A 17,031-nucleotide genomic window follows, 5' to 3' on the forward strand; every position below is an offset into this window, starting at 1 on the left:
GGCATTCTTACTTCAGGTACGATAAGCATCATGCTCGCACAATCTCATCCTGATGGGGGACTTCAACCACCCGGATGTCTGCGGGAAAAGCTACCCAGCAGGCTGTAAGCAATACGGGAGATTCCTGGAGTGCGTTGAGGATAACTTCCTGGTCCAGGTACTAGACAAACCAACCAGACAAGAAGCATTACTGGACCTGGTGCTGCTCACCAATGCAGACGAGTTCATTAAAGAGCTCAAGATTGGAGGCAGTCTGGGCTGCAGTGACCACGCCCTGGTTGAGTTTGTGATCTCGAGGAATATGAGTCTGTCAAAGAGCAAAGTCAAGACCCTGAACTTCCGAAGAGTGAACTTCAAGCTATTTAAAGACCTAGTAGATGAGATCCCCTGGAATACTGTCCTCAGGGACAAAGGAGCTAAACAGAGCTGGCAGCTCTTTAAGGATGATTTCCTTAGAGTACAAGAACTCTCCATCCCCATGTGTAAGAAAGCGGACAGGGAGGGCAGACAACAGGGATGGCTGAGCAAGGACCTGTTGGTCAAACTGAGGTACAAGAAAGGAATGCACAGGCAGTGAAAGCAGGGACATATGGCCTGGGAAAAATACAGGGATGCAGTCCAAATGTGCAGGGATGGGATCAGGAAAGACAAGGCACAAACGGAACTGAGCTTGGCGGGGATGCAAAGAGTAACAAGAAGGGATTCTATGGGTATGTTGGTCAAAGAAGAAAGGCCAATGAGAGTGTACCCCCTCTGATGGATGACACGGGTGAACTGGTAACAAAAGACGTGGAGTAGGCTTAGGTACTCAATAACTCTTTGCCTCAGTCTTCACTGACAGTCGGGCTTCCCATGGCCCTCGTTTCCCTGAACCCATAGATGAGGGCTGGGGAAGTAAAGTCCCACCCACTGTAAGCAAAGAGCAGGTTAGAGACCACCTGATGAAACTAAACAAGAATAATTCTATGGGGCCTGATGCAATGCATCCCAGGGTCCTGAGGGAACTGGCTGATGTAGCTGCCAAGCCTCTCTCCGTCATATTTGAAAAGTCCTGGTAGTCAGGTGAAGTCCCTGGTGACTGGAAAAGGGGAAACATCCTTCCCATTTTTAGAAAGGGTGGAAAGGAGGACCCAGGAAACTACAGACCGGTGAGGCTCACCTCTGTGCCTGGGGAGATCATGGAAAAGATCCTTATGGAAGCAATGTCAAGGCATGTGCAGGACAAGGAGGTGACCTGGGACAGCCAGTATGGCTTCACCAAGGGCAAATCATGCCTGACCAATCTGGTGGCCTTCTCTGATGGAGTGACTGCATCAGTTGATAGGGGAAGACCGACCAATGTCATCTACCTGGACTCCTGTAAGGCCTTTGACACAGTCCCACATGACTTCCTGATCTCCAAATTGGAGAGATGTGGACTTGCTGGGTGGACCATTCAGTGGATAAGGAATTGGCCTGAAGGCCGCACCCAGAGAGTGATGGTCAATGGCTCTATGTCCAGGCGGAGGTAGGTGATGAGTGGTGTCCCTCAGGGGTCTGTCTTGGGACCGGTGCTGTTTCATATCTTTACCAATGACAGAGATAGTGGGATCGAGTGCCCCCTCAGCAGGTTTGCAGATGGCACCAAGCTGAGTGGTGCAGTTGATACACCAGAAGGAAGGGATGCCATCCAAAGGGACCTGGACAAGCTTGAGAGTTGGGTTCACATGAACCTAATGAGGTTCAACAAGTCTAAGTGCACCTCTTGTTGGGGCAATTCCAGACATGAGAACAGACTGGGAGAAGAACTCAATGGGAGCAGCACTGCAGAGAAAGTCTTGGGAGGTTCTGGTGGACAAAAAGCTTGACACGAGCCAGCAGTGTGCACTTGCAGCCCAGAAGGCCAACTGCATCCTGGGCTGCATCCACAGAGGAGTGGCCAGCAGGTGGAGGGAGGAGATTGTCACCCTCTGCTCTGCCCTCGTGAGGTCCCACCTGGAGTGCTCCGCCCAGGTCTGGGGCCCCCAGCACAAGAAGGATGTGGGGCTGTTGGAGCGGGTTCAGAGGAGGGCCACGAAGATGATAGAGGCCTTTCATATGAAGAAAGACTTAGAGATCTAGGGCTGTTCAGCCTGAAGAAGAGAAGGCTCCAGGGTGATCTTATTGCTGCTTTTCAATAATTAAAGAGGGCTCATAAAAAGATGGAGAACAACTTTTTCTCATTCAGATAATGACAGGACAAGGATGAATGGTTTTAAACTAAAAGAGGGAAAATTTAGATTAGAGGTTAGAAGGGAATTCTTCACTCAGAGAGCAGTGAGGCACTGGAGCAGGTTGCCCAGAGAAGCTGTGGATGCCCCATCCCTGGAAGTGTTCAAGACCAGCTTGGAAGAGGCCCTGAGCAACCTCATCTAGTGGGTGGCATCCCTGCCCATGGCAGGGGGCTGGAACTAGATGATCTTTAAGGTCCCTTCAAACCTGAGCCACTCTATGATTCTGAATGATTAAAAGCACTTTTGCTTTTATTTTGCATATTTGTCTTTAAAATGGTTCCCCTTTCCTGAGTTGAAAAAACAATAAAGGCAGGTGTGGATGTAACTCCTACTGTGTTCATCATTATCTTTGATCGAATTGGCAATGTGATTTACAAAAATAACCCTTTTAACCTAGAGTAAGGAACTTAAGCTTATGTTTAATAATTTTTTTTTTTAAGCTTGATTTTAAACTTAATTTTTCATCTTCCTCGTAATTGCTTTTCTCCATTAAAAGCAATGCATCATAAGGATAACTGTTTGGATCATTGTAGACTACGTGTATCTGTTCTACTGCTTTAAGGTACAGATGTATTACTTATTTTCAGAGCTGGGTGACAGAAATGCGTGAAGATGATCATAAACCACAGTTTTTGGGAACAGACACACTGCTTGAAGGACAAGATAACTTGCCACCTATTCGTTGTTCCAGCAGCTGTCTTCCTGCTAATCAGGTATCTCCAGTTTTCTAAGGCTTTATTTTTACAAGTGTATGTTAATTATGTCTTTCTAAAATCAGAAAATATCATCTGTAAGAACTTCTATTCGTTGAGCCTCTCTTAAATATTTTGTTAACCAGAAAACAAAAATCTTCAAGCTGTCTTGCAGGAGACCAATGCTTAAACAAAAGTGCTTCTTTAGTACTAGCATGCATCTTGTAGTAATGTTATAATTCTGATCAAGAAGTCATTTCTGAAGAAAATCTCCTTAAACACCCTTGTATGTGTTTGTTTCACGTTTCAGAGTGGTATTAAAGCAGATGAACTAGGTTCCTTTTGGAGGAAGCTATGCCAGGAGCTGTATTCTGCCATTCTACTGTATCTTACTATTATATATACAATATATAATCTTATAATATCTTACTAATACTATATACAGTGCTACTGGCGCGATTGACAGAAAAGTAGGCGTGGGAATGGGATTTTTTTTGAGTTGTCAGATGTTACTACGGATGGCTTCAGTCTGATTCCTAATGTTCTGTTTGTAATTCTGAGACACTGTCATAACAAATTCACTGAAGCATTTTTCTTTTTGGAAGTTAGAAATTTAAATTAGAACAGACCCTTATGGAGTATGTGGTATTTCTTAATTGTTAATGTAACACATGCAAATTACTGATTTGAGTTACTATGTTTTAGTAAATGCCTGATTTGTGTTCCTATATTGTCAGAAACTACTTCTTACTGTCAGCCAGTATTTAAACACCAGACCAAGATAATGGAGAATGCAAAGTTATTGCCATATGTGCTGTACAAAGAGAAACTGGCTGCTTGGACAGGTGTATGCTTCGTTGGGTTAAATACTGGATGGTATACTATTAAATACAGGGGTTGGTATTGGGACCCATCCTGTTTAATATCTTTATTGATGATTTGGACGAGGGAACTGCGTGCACCCTCAGTAAGTCTGCAGACTTACTGCAATGCTACAGGCTGGGGGAAGAGTAACTGGAAAGCTGCCCAGTGGAAAGGGACCTGGGCATATTCGTCAAGTCGGTTGAATATGAGCCATCAGTGTGCTCAGGTGGCCAAGAAAGCCAACAGCGTCCTGGCTTGTATCAGAAATAGTGTGGCCAGCAGGTCTAGGGAGGTGATTGTCCCTCTGTACTCGGCTCTGGTGAGGCTGCACCTCGAGTACTGCGTTCAGTTTTGGGCCCCTCACTACAGGAATGACATCGAGGTGCTGGAGCATGTCCAAAGAAGGACAAGAAAGCTGGTGGAGGGTCTAGAAAGCAAGTCTTATGAGGAGCTACTGAGGGAGCTGGGGTTGTTTAGTTTGGAGAAAAGGAGGCTCAGGGAGACCTTATCACACTCTACGATTCCCTTAAAGGAGGTTTTGTTGAGGTGGGCATCAGGCTCTTCTCCCAAGCAACAAGTGATAAGACAAGAGCGAATGACCTCAGGTTGCGCCAGGGGAGGTTTAGGTTAGATATTAGGAAAAATTTCTTCATTGAAAGGGTTGTGAGGCATTGGAACAGGCTGCCCAGGCAAAAGGTTGAGTCACCATCCCTGGAGGTCTTCAAAAAACTTGGAGACCTTAGTGACATGGTTTAATGGTGGACTTGGCAGTGCTAGGTTAAAGGTTGGACCAGATGATCTTAGAGGTCTTTTTCAGCCTAAATGATTCAACGATTCTAAGTTTTTATTACTTTTATTCTCCTTGCAAGGTTTAGGTATTAGTGGTATTACCAAGGAAACCCAGATACAGCTTTGTGTGTTATTTTTGGTATATGATTTTCATTCCTTTTGTCAATGAAGACTACCTCTGAAATAATTGTAACCTTTCCTGGAATAGAAAAGAGAGGCCTGAAGTTGTGTTTTAGAATTCAATTTTTTTATGTAGCAGTGCAGTTACACCACTACTAGATCAATACTGAATAAAAGGAGGCTTCTTCTATAGTGCACACTAAGATACCTGTATAACGAAATCTCAAAAAAGAAGATTAATATTTTGAATCAGTTATTTGTTTTCTTTCTACTTGATAAAGCTATGGGCAAGGTAGTAATTTTTTAAACATATTTTGTTAATCAATTAGGTCTGTAACTATCTTTACACTATCATCACATAATTTTATAATGTGATATCAAGTATAAAGTTGGTATGATAAATTAATCCTCTCTGCTAGAAAGAAATCCACAAACCCTTCCATTTGATTGGAGACTACGTATGTTTATCTGATGTGGTGCATAAAATCCCCAGGAACTTCAGTGAAGCCAATTCTGGAAATCCTTATTGACCCTAAAACCATGGATTACACCAGTGGGTACAAGTTTGGTAAATGGAAGCATCTTGTGCCTATAGAGCTTTTTGAGCTGATACTAAATATAATTACAGTTATATAAGTACATAATTATATATATAGTTATATATATAAAAGTACAGTTTTAATTCGCTATATAGCTTATATCTCTATATAGTGTTTTCTTTTTACTGGTGTGAAGTCATAGGAAAGATTTTCCACAGCTGAATAGATAAATACTTCATGTAAAACTTCCCTTTCATACACACTAGGGAATTTTCTTAATACCCTGGTTTTTGTTTCACACTGCCTAGAATTTCGAGGTTACAACTATACTGTAGAATAAAAGAGGACTGGAGAGACAGCTAGAATGTTTCTGTTTCTAACTGTCTGTATTACTTAATCAATTTTGCTGCCTCCCTTTTTCCAGGACAGAACTAAAGCATGTCCTGGAAGCATGGGTTTAGAAATACTCAATTCCAAAATATTGTACGGATGAGATTTCAGTAGACGTCGGTTCCTTTGCCAAACACAATGGGCTACAGTCCAGGGCATGCAACATATATTCCAAGTTGTATTTCATGAAACTCTGCTGTGATGCTATCTATATAGCCCTCATGTTATTTTGGATACTCCAAATCGAAAAAGAATACTGGTTAGTTGACGCAGAAAAATAATGAGTTAGTATGGGATCCAGAGGAGAACCAAGGCCAAATTGTTTGTCATCTGAACTAAATCCAGTCTGTACTTCGTTTTTTTGATCCGGACATAACTCACTGGGCTTCAAAACCCTTTGGGATCCATGCGATTTGAATTTTGGCAAGAAACATGACAAGGGCAGAGGTGTTTTTGTTGTTGTTGTTCTCTGCCTGTAATACCAAGTACCAATGAAAAGTTAATACAGCATGCAAATGTAGCTTTTTCATGAAAGGTTCTTGGATGAGATGCTCTGAAATATTACTGATTGAGAAATTCCTTACTCCATTGGAGCCACAATTTGGTTACAATGGTCCCAAGAATATGAGACCTAGAATATTAAGGATTTTTGAAATTTCGAGTCAATGCTTCTGCTTTATTCCATGAAAGGATGTGTTCAAGTTTGTGTAATTACTTTATAAATGTTCTGAGAGTTTCATCTTTTTTTTGTGCTCATTTAGATTAAGGGCTTCTGGTTTGAAAAGAGATTTGGTATTTTAAAAATTACAAAGTTTGTAATATACCCCAGGATACATACGTAATGATGTAATATTCCAGGAAGCCATATTTAGGAGTTACCTCCTCCAAACATGCATTAATCACTAAATGTATGTCATTTTGTCTAGCTTCTTGAATGACTGAGAACATTAAGTGTAATTCTGAAGTCGAATACTACAAAAGCTTATGTAACCTAACATAGCTATAGGTGTTTATAGGAAGGGTCACATTTGCATTATGTAAATTGAGGTGTTTATATTCAACTTCAGAAGTGTTTCCTTGTAACAGTGTCACCACTGGTAAAGCTAGTTTAAGAGGTTTCTGTTGGTTTCTTTGGTTCAGTTTACCACATGCTCACTTGCACTGGTACAGATATTTAGGGGTTGCACTGTAGTATGTATTAAATTGTTTGTTTGAACCCAGATAATTGTAAGTCTGCAATCCTACAAGAAATTACACTGGTCTAACTTGGTGAGAGATGGATTGCAAGGTAAGAGGAGGGCTGAACAGCCAGCGAAGAGTAGACGGGAATATTTTGAACTGGCTGTACGACTATGGAATACCTGTTTGGAACCACACCTTGCTGTTGAATATTGTTGAAGTCAACAAACAGGGAGGGACATTATCAGAAACATAAGTCTGATGACAGAGGTGGAAGAGATGCCAAAGGTGGTGGCTATGGAAATATATTCCATTAGGACAGGAGCTGGGTTGCGATACAAGTCAGTCGAGTCAGTTATTGGGACTGATTGCTACAGGATAAATTGTCCTAAGGATAAATTTTAGTTAAGGCAAATATCAACGATGGACGTTGTCTGAAACCTAGAATGAGAGTAAATCATCTTGGGATTTAGCTTGATTGGAGTGTGTCAAATAAGTACAAACACTATCTATGAGTCAAACCAGATTTTTATTTTAAGTTTGTTCAGAGGGCTCCAGGGGCTGTCAGAATCTGTGCATTGCATTCTCTTGGGAATGACAAGGCTAAAATGAGGTTACTGATTCAATCTCAGTGATAAACATCGCATTACAAGGCTGGGGTTTTCCAAGAGTAAGAAGAGTTCATTGCTGTATTGGAAGGATGGTTTAGAAGATGGCAACACGAGATACTAATTAGGAAGAGCAGTCTCTTCTACCTGAAAGTTTTATCCAGCACCTCTGTGACACATAACAGGGCAGTGGAGAGGAAGTGTGAGACTCAGATTACAATGATCCATCAAATACATAAAGATGTTCTTTAAAGCAAGATGAATGAAATTTTCAAGACTATGCTGAAATTAGTCATGAACAGTGTTAATTAGCATGGATATGTATTGCAGAAATTAAAAAAAAAAAAAGCTGAATTTCCTATTTTGAAAATTGTCGTATAGGCTTACAGGCTGGTTGTTTCTCTTTCAGAATGAAAAATTACAAAACAAACAAAGATACAAGAAAAACATACCACGGGATTACAGTGAATGGGACAAGTATGTTAAGCCCTTTATATTTATTTTTTTAATTAACTTATTTATTTATTTTATAATGGAACACAGTTGGGGGAAGGGGGATTGTTGTTTAAATATTTTCCAGAATCATAATATTAACTTTTCAGGGAATTGTAACGATTCAGTAAAACTTATGTTTTTCATAATAAATGTTCTGTTAAATAGCAAATGATGCATTGTGGTGCTGCTAACTGAAAACAGGTTGTCTTGTATTTTCTGTTCAAGTGTTGTGTAGTATAACAAGTCAACAGAAAATATAAATAAAATATGTTTTTGTTTCAGTTTTCTTTTTTTTCTTTCAGCATCTTAGATACAAGTCTATGGAGGTACATTAAGAAAAGGGAATTAAAAATAGCTTAATTTATCATTTTTTTGAAAGAATGTAATAGTGGCATATTACCCTCCCCAGTTGGATGACAGATTGATGCCTCCATATTATTGACTGTGGAAGGCGCAAAGCACATACTTCTGTTTTTTGCACTAGTGGCTTCCCTCTAACTCCTTAAAAGATGTTGTAGAATCAGAGTGAGAATACTATTGTGAAAAGCAAAGGCTATCTTCCATAGTCATAACAGAAAAGTTTAGTGTAGGAATTGGTTATTACTGTATATTTTTGTAGGATTATAGCTGCAATATTTATTCAATATAAATTCCTATACACTGTTTTCAAAAGCTGTTTCATTGTAATCTTGGAAGTGTCTGAGAATATTTTCAAATTTCTCTCAAATTACACTATTAATCACTTCAAAGACATTTCTTCAGTGTTTTTAACAAAGGTTAATACCGGTGTTTGATAGAAGTGGAATCAAACCTGAAGATACAGTTTCATAAACTTCACCTGTCTTTTGCTGGAGATGGTGAGAAGGGGGGTTGGTAGACTTTTTTTGTTTGTTTTTTGGTTTTGAGCAGAAGGGATGGGAAAAGGAATGGTAATATATATGCAGGAGAAATGGAAAAAATAACATGAGGAAAGGAGATAACACTAAACTTTTTATTTTTCCTAACTAGTCAAGGATAATTGAACACTGCCTTTATGCCTGCTTACCTCTGGTTTAAAATGGAAATATAAAGTATGGCTTTCTATTAGTAGAGGACTTTTACTGTGCAACATTATTGTATTTGTCACTTTTATTAATTTAAGGTTTGATGTGGAAAAGGAGTGTTCTAAAATTGATGAAGGAGGTGAAGAAAATAACTCAAAATCAAGATTCTTTAATAGGCCAAGTCTACCTCTAATTGAAAAGAAAATAGACACAACTGGTAATGCCTTAGAAATATTTTTTTCTTTAACTGTAATGCTGTGTTATAGAGTGTGAATCTAAATTGAAGAAGTAAAATAGAGGTAAAATTGTCTATATTTTTTGGCACCTAGAGATTATAAAAGTTCTTAGGAGGTCAACTGCAAGTGAAGCCATATTTAAAAAAAAATAAATCAGTTAATAAATCAGTTAAAATATTTGTTGCATTTAGGTTGAGAGAGCCAGTTAAAAATATAAAGCACACTTCTGCTATTATAATTCAATGGTAGGGTAACCTCTTTCATCTCGTGTTCTGAATTGTATGCATATAAAAATAATTTAGTTTTTTATTATAGAAAACGTAATAAAAATTGTCTTTTCATAATACTGATTGTTTTAAAAGTAATTTAAAGAATATGGCATTCAAAGTATTTTAGCTGACAATGTTGTGATTGCATCTGTGCAAGTCATTAATTGTTGTGATGTATAAATTTTTTTCTAGGCATGACAAAGAAAGAGAAGGTCTTTATTGCTACTCGTGAAAAAGAAAAGGGCAACGAAGCTTTTGCCAGTGGAGATTACATGGAAGCAGTGACATATTACACTCGGTGAGTATATACTATTGTATTATTCTAATTATTGTTACTTGTGAACATTATTTTTAGAGCAGTAGGACAATTAGATTATTTTCAACATTGCAAAAAGGTCTTACAGAAGAATACTTAAAGCGCTGTTGCATCCTGATACTGATTTTTTTATTTATCAGGAAGAAGTGGATGAATAGTGATAGGACAACTTGCAGGTGTCACAGAGTTACTCAGATTTTTCAAAACCATTGAGATTCAAGGGCAGGTTGACAAAAATAAAATGATAAAGAGTGGGTGGAGAAAATAAATTAATTAGAAATTTCTTTGAAGTAATCATATTGGTAGTATTATCTCAGGTGTTTTTAATTAAAATTGATTTAATAACGTCTGTTTAGGAGAACTAAAAATCATTGTGTGCAGCTTAATCATGGGCCCCTCAATATAAGAAAGACATCAAGGCCCTGGAGCTTGTCCAGAGAACGGTAATGAAGCTGGTGCAGGGTCTGGAACATAAGTGTTAGGAGGAGCAGCTGTGGGAACTAGGATTGTTTGGTCTGGAGAAGAGGAGGCTCAGGGGAGACCTTATTGCTCTCCACAACTGTCTGAAAGGAGGTTGTGATGAGGTGAGGGTTGGCCTCTTCTCCCAGGCACCAAGCGATAGGACAAGAGGGAATGGCCTCGGATTGCTCCAGGGGAGGTTCAGGTTGGATATTAGGAAAAATTTCTTCACTGAGAGTGATTAGGCGTTGGAACGGGTTGCCCAGGGAAATGGTGTAGTTGTCATCCCTGGAGGTTGTTAAGGAAAGAGTACATGTGGTGCTTAGGGACATGGTTTAGTAGGCATTATTGGTGGTAGGTGGATGGTTGGACTAGATGATCTTAGAGGTCTTTTCCAACCTTAATGATTCTATGATTCTACATTCAGGCTTTCTAACGATGAGCGCATCATGGTCATCTTTTTCAGGAGTATATCAGTACTACCCACTGCAGCTGCATACAATAACAAAGCTCAAGCAGAAATAAAACTTCAGGACTGGGACAGTGCTTTGCAGGATTGTGAGAAGGTGTTAGATATGGAACCTAACAACGTAAAAGGTAAAGTTTAACATAAATGTGCCTTTATGTATTAGTTTATTTCTAGCAAATAAAATGGTTTTTATCTATTCATGTTCTTGTTTTCACTGAGCTTTAGATCAGTTCCAAGTATGAAGAAGGAGGAAATTAGCTCCCCAAAATAATTTTAACAGTATTTGGGGGGTCAGGGATGTTTTTTTACAGTCCATCCTGTTGATCTGTAATGGCTATACTTAAGCAGAAGCATGGAGCAACTCATTTTTTATATGATGGCAATAAGTGCTCTTGTATTTGTGCAATATGTTGTTTACATAATGACAACACTGAAGTATTAATCACCTTACAAGCAACCTGTAAACAATGAAAGTTGCTGATTTAATCCTTTCTGAAGACAAAGGCTTGAATGCAGCCTGAATACAGTATTTGCATTTGAGGAGCAGACAAATTGGAAAAATATGAGAAGGTGTTTTACAAGTCATGATTGCTATCTCAGCAAGTGAAATTACATCATTAAAAACAATCAAGAGAACAGTAATTAGTAATATAGAGTCATCATGAAGTAAACTCAGAATCTTAAAAATTGTTTACACTTACAGTTCATACACTTATACTTCATATGTCTAGAAAAATAGCCTAGTTATCCACTTTATGCTTTTAAAGTATATACAATACTCTGTCCCTTTGTAGCTCTGATGCGCCGTGCCACTGTTAACAATCAGCTGAAGAATTACGAGACTGCTATAGAGGATCTGAACAAAGTATTGTGCATTGAACCAGAAAACGCTGTAGCTAAGGTAAAGATACATGACCCACAGATGACTAGAAAAAGGTTGTAAGCAGTTGTAGGATAAAGTGCATACCATTTATATCGTTTGATTTGAATATGAGTTCTGAGGACATGATCGATCTACTGTGCCAGTGATCAGTTTCCAAACACCACTTAGCAGCCTGTGACGGAAATTAGGTACCTGAATGTGATCAAATATTCTATTTGCTACTTAATTGTTAGAACATATAAGCACGGAAGTGTTCTGTATTAAAGTAATTTAGGTGCCTAAAATTTAGCTGCTGAACATGCTTACAGTATTAGTTCATTGGCTGATCAAAGTTACTTGGAAATTTGTGCCAAAATATCCACTGGGGTAGGAATATTTGAAGTTTGACACATAATTCACAAGAAAAAAATCAAAGGAGATGCTAGACTTCTATTGTGCTGATCAAGTTAACCTGAAAGGGGAAGACCTGGGTTCTGGTCTCACTTCAGTGTGATGTTATAAATACTCATCTCTCATCTCCATGCTAGAATGAAAATTAATGGATTGAGAGCAGCCCTGAGGAGCAGGACCTGGGGTGTTGGTTGATGAGAAGCTCAGTGTGAGCCGGCAACATGCACTTGCAGCCCAGAAAGCCTGCCGTATTCTGGGCTGCACCAAAAGAAGAATGACCAGCAGGAGGTGATTCTCCCTCTCTACTCTGCTCCCTTGAGACCCCACCTAGAGTACTGCGTTCAGCTCTGGGTTCCCCAGCACAAGAAGAACATGGGTATAGTGGAACATGTCCATAGGAGGGCCACAGAGGGCTTGAGCACTTCTCCTATGAAGACAGGCTGAGAAAATTGGGGTAGTACAGCCCGGAGAAGAAAATGCACTGGGGAGACTTCATTGCAGCCTTCCAGTACCTAAAGGGCTTACTGGAAAGCTGGGGAAGGGACTCCTTGTCAGGGGGTGTAGTGGGAGGGCAAGGGGTATTGGTTTTAAACTAAAAAAAGGTAGACTTAGATCAGATATTCAGAAGAAATCATTTACTCTGAGGGTGGCACAGGTTGCCCAGAGAAGCTGCGGATGCCCTGTCTTTGGAAGTGTTCAGAGTCAGGCTGGATGGGGCTTTGAGCAACATGATCTAGTGGGAGGTGTCCTCACCCATGGCTGGGGTTTGAACTAGATGATCTTTAAGGTCCCTCCAAGCCAAACCGTTCTATGATTCTATGATTCTTTGAAAAGCCTTGCATACCTTCTTATAAACATAGATCCTTCTAGGTCAGTTCTGGGCTTAAGAAAGCAGGATGCTTTCTTTGAAAACTCAAGGTCAGGATGTGGTCCTTGTAGAAAAAGATTGGTTTGTATCCTTCCATTGGTATTTTCTTAAGGGTGTTTTGTGGCTGAGAACCCAGTCCTTTAATTTGGATGCTACCTGTCCTGAGAATCTTCCGTACTAGGCAGTTTTGATACTAAACTGCTCTTCACCTGTTAATTAGGAGTCCATCATACTGCTACCCCCCAATTTTATAACATATGACTCCTGGATGCTGTGCAGTTGCCTCATCACATGAATTCCATTTAGCTCTTATTGTTGCACGCTTTAAGCTGCTAGCAGCTTACTGATTAGTACTTCTTTCTGTGGAGTTACTCGATCCAATACTGCTATTGCTTGCACCAGAAAATTTAGGGAGGTCCAAGCCTGTGCATCAAGTTCACCACCTACTGCGTTCATGCCCATTGGGGTGTTCTTGCAGCTAAATTCCTGTCCAGAATAGTTCCAGAGTTCACATCAACCAAGGAATCAACCTGCCTGTTTTTTTCCTCTTTTTCTCTTTTCGAACACATCTCTAGATTTGACTTCTGAAAGAGCACTTTTGTTTGTCTTCACCTTTACAAGACTGAAGCACTAAATAGCTTCTGAGTCTGTGCTGACAAACTCCACAAAAGTCTTTGTGCAAAGGCTATGCTGAGACTTATTATAATACCAGACATATGATACTCGTTGTGAGTACACTCTTCCAGGGATCCAAATACGTTAATACCTTTGCTGAGTATAATGCTGCTGTTGCTGAAAGCAAATGTCTGTCCTTATCTGTGCCAGCTTTTTTGCCTTGGCTGAGACATCTATAGGTGACACAGTGTGGTGTTGTTTTTTTTTGAGTTACTCTGCTTGAAGGATCCTCAAAAGCCTCTTGAGCTAATTAAAAATACACGGAACACATGCAGAGTGAATGTTTATATGCTGAGTCACTGATTTTTTTGCTTGTCAGTAACTGGAGTTTTTCAGTGCACTTTTCCACATGAATCTTTGCTTTTTCCTGTCCTTTATCTTTTTCTTGTTGAAGTGAGTACTGAAATGGCACTTCCTCACAGAGCACTGAATACAAAACAGAATAGAGCATAATATTGGGTGTGTCTTACTCTGCTCTGAAAGCATGAAGTGCAGTTGGAGCATTTTTTTTGATTCATCCAAAAATGTTTATGGAAATGAGAGGCTGTCTGATTAGCTAATTTGCAGTTCTTACACGAGGAGCAAAGCTTTTCATTATTCAACAGTGTCCTTCTGCTACACTGCTAAGAAATTGTTGTCTCTTTTGGTTCTAGTTCCATCAGTTACATTAGTCCATCAAATATCTATCAGACGCTGAGTTCCTGATAGCATAAGTTTTGATAAAAACTTTTGATGTTTTTGGGTTTTTTCAGGGATTCTGGAAAGAGCCTGTTTTCCATGGGTCTCTTCTGAGTAGACCATGCCAGATATCACAATAATACAATCTACATCTATTTATTTATCTATGCTTAAGCAAAGAAAAGAATGTATGCATTTGTGTGGTATCTTCTAATTAAGTTTCTAAGAGACAGAAATTGAGTGTTAATCTTGGTTTTGATACTCACTCTTGGAAAAGTCACATTTATTTTCTCTTTTTTGTATTGGTAACATTTATCAGGATAATTATATATTCAGGACCTTATATGTATTATTTAACAGTGTGTACTTTCTGGGTATAAATTACAATTTATATACGTATAAAAAAAAAGTCTTCTTCTATTACTGTTTATTTCTCCGTTGCAGAAAAATCTGCTAGAGACTGAAAAGAAACTGAAAGGTTTAAAGCCTGTCTCTAAGACTGAAGGCAAAGGAAAAAGAATACTTATTGAAGAGATAGAGGATTCTGAAGGTAGTGAAGAAAGAGGAGAAAATGCAGAGGAATGTGGAAGAAGCAGTGGAGATAAAGGTAATGTCGTGTCATTTCCTGTTTAATTTTAAGCTGAAGAAAAAATTGTTGCCTTTGATATTATAATCTTCATTCACAAAATTCATCCATACTTGCTTGCAAATAATTTCCTCTGTTTGAAGACTAAAAATACATAGAATCATAGAATACTCTGAGTTGGAAGGGAACCATAAGGATCATCGAGTCCAACTCCTGGCACCACACAAGTCTACCCAAAAATTCAGACCATATGACTAAGAGCACAGTCCAAATGCTTCTTAAACTCTGACAGGCTTGGTGCTGTGCCTGTGTCCCTGGGGAGCTTGTTCCAGTGCACGACATCCCTCTTGGTGAAGAACCTCTTCCTGATATCCAGCCTGAACCTCCCCTGGTGCAGCTTGACACCGTTCCCTCGGGTCCTATCACTGGTGACTAAAGAGAATAGATCGTCACTTGGCCCTCCACTCCCCCTCATGAGGAAGCTGTAAACCGTGATGAGGTCTCCCCTCAGCCTCTTCTTTTCCAGGCTGAACAGGCCAAGTGACCTCAGCCGCTTCTCATACATCTTCCCCTCTAAGCCCTTCACCATCTTAGTAGCCCTTCTCTGAGCACTCTCCAGTAGTGTCACATCCTTTTTGTACTGCGGTGCCCAGAACTGCACACAGTACTCAAGGTGAGGCCACACCAGCGCAGAGCAGAGCAGTCACTTCCCTCGACTGCCCATCAATGCCATGCTTGATGCACCCCAGGATACGGTTGGCCCTCCTGGCGATTGCCCAGCTCTCTAATCTGTCCAGATCTCTCTACATTCACTACTTAAAGTAGATCTGAACAGGAAGTCTAGAATCCAGTTTTGTTAGACATTTTTTAAAATATTTCTAAGAAAGGTATAACAAATGCAAATGGAAAAATGTTACTAAAAGTCACCTTCCTCCCTGTGTCCTGTATAATTTTATACCTTTCCTTTGATGTGTACCCTGTGAGTATTCTGAGATTAGAGAACATCTTGTGTTCCTTAGATCTTTATCTTGTACAATTCTTCTGCCTTCCTACCATCATTTTTTTCTTCTGCATTTTTCCTCTCTCAATTGGATCAAAGGGCCTAAAACTGATCAAGTGGCACTTGATTTTTTTGTTGTTGTTTTTGAAAACAGTTTCAAATTTGTTCTTGTTTTGTTTTTTTAATATGAGGTCATCTGCATGCACTGAAAGTATATATTAGAGGTAAACAACCTGTAATTCTTGTACTGTTTGTAGCTCACAAGCAGTTGAAGTGCAGCTCCTGTTCCGGTATTAGTGTGTGATTAACTGCAAGACTGCTGAGATGAAACTGCTGGCTTAATCAGAATGCATGACTTCAGGAGGAAGTGGGGTAGCAGAAATTTCTGAGGCTTGCTTTTGGGTTCAGCTGCATGTCTAGACTCCAGCCTGCCACAGAATAACATCCCTTTGTTGATTTCCACCCTTTTCTCCTTTCTGTTGGTTCTTTAAGGGAATTTGGCCACAGACAGCTGTGGCTTTTGTGTTTTCTATGGCTTACGTAGTTCTTTGTCTTGAAATTAAAATCAGCCTGTTAGTTTTCCAGTAGTCAAGATGTTCCACTTAATTGTGAATATTAGTCTCTAAATGTGTGAATTAGTAATGCATTGTTTGCACAAGAGTTTAGGCAAAATATATTTTTCAAAACCAGTAGGTTTCCACTAAGTCTTCTCAGCTAAAAGTCTTCTCAGCTAATACCCTGGAGGAAAGGATGGATCGTGTCCCTAACATTATATATAGGTAATGTAGGGGTTGCTTGCCATTGGGAGCATTCAGATGACTAAGTGCCTTTTAGATCCACAGGAAGGCTCCCATTCATCTGATGAAAGGTTAGGCTTTTGAATGTAGGGAAGATTGTCAACTGCCATCAGTGTAAGGTGTTCATGTGATATACGTAAGTATTTTTAAGATTTAGGAGGCAAGCATCTTCATAGATTACTGTGGGTTTTAAAGTATATCTGGAAACAAAGTAAATTCAGCTGTTGAATAAATTTGATATGCTCTGTGAACAGCAGTAAGCAGACTAAGCATCTTAGTCTTCTAGTTTCACTTCCTGTGTGGTATTAAATTTACTGGATGCCACAAAAGTTGTTTACAGAGAATTATTTTGTGATTTTTTTTATCAGTCTGTTTTCTACTTCATAGTACCAAATTAATTACCTCTGGAGATCATCTAGTCCACCTCACCCGCC

General features: G+C 39.5%; 1 protein-coding gene across 3 annotated transcripts in view; it reads left to right on the forward strand.

Annotated features, from left to right (window-relative positions):
• Positions 1-17,031, forward strand: part of SPAG1 (sperm associated antigen 1) — a 43,385-nt gene that overhangs the window by 3,448 nt on the left and 22,906 nt on the right. For 2 of the 3 annotated variants that reach the window (XM_048068682.2, XM_048068681.2), the window contains exons 4-10: positions 2,840-2,965; positions 7,843-7,910; positions 9,070-9,188; positions 9,669-9,774; positions 10,718-10,848; positions 11,515-11,621; positions 14,659-14,821. In XM_048068682.2, the coding sequence (XP_047924639.2) occupies positions 2,840-2,965; positions 7,843-7,910; positions 9,070-9,188; positions 9,669-9,774; positions 10,718-10,848; positions 11,515-11,621; positions 14,659-14,821 (820 nt within the window). The remainder of the gene's footprint in view (positions 1-2,839; positions 2,966-7,842; positions 7,911-9,069; positions 9,189-9,668; positions 9,775-10,717; positions 10,849-11,514; positions 11,622-14,658; positions 14,822-17,031) is intronic. The other variant, XM_048068683.2, reaches the window with a different exon arrangement.

This window comes from Anser cygnoides, chromosome 2 (genome assembly GCF_040182565.1).
Source record: "Anser cygnoides isolate HZ-2024a breed goose chromosome 2, Taihu_goose_T2T_genome, whole genome shotgun sequence".
Lineage (NCBI taxonomy): Eukaryota > Metazoa > Chordata > Aves > Anseriformes > Anatidae > Anser > Anser cygnoides.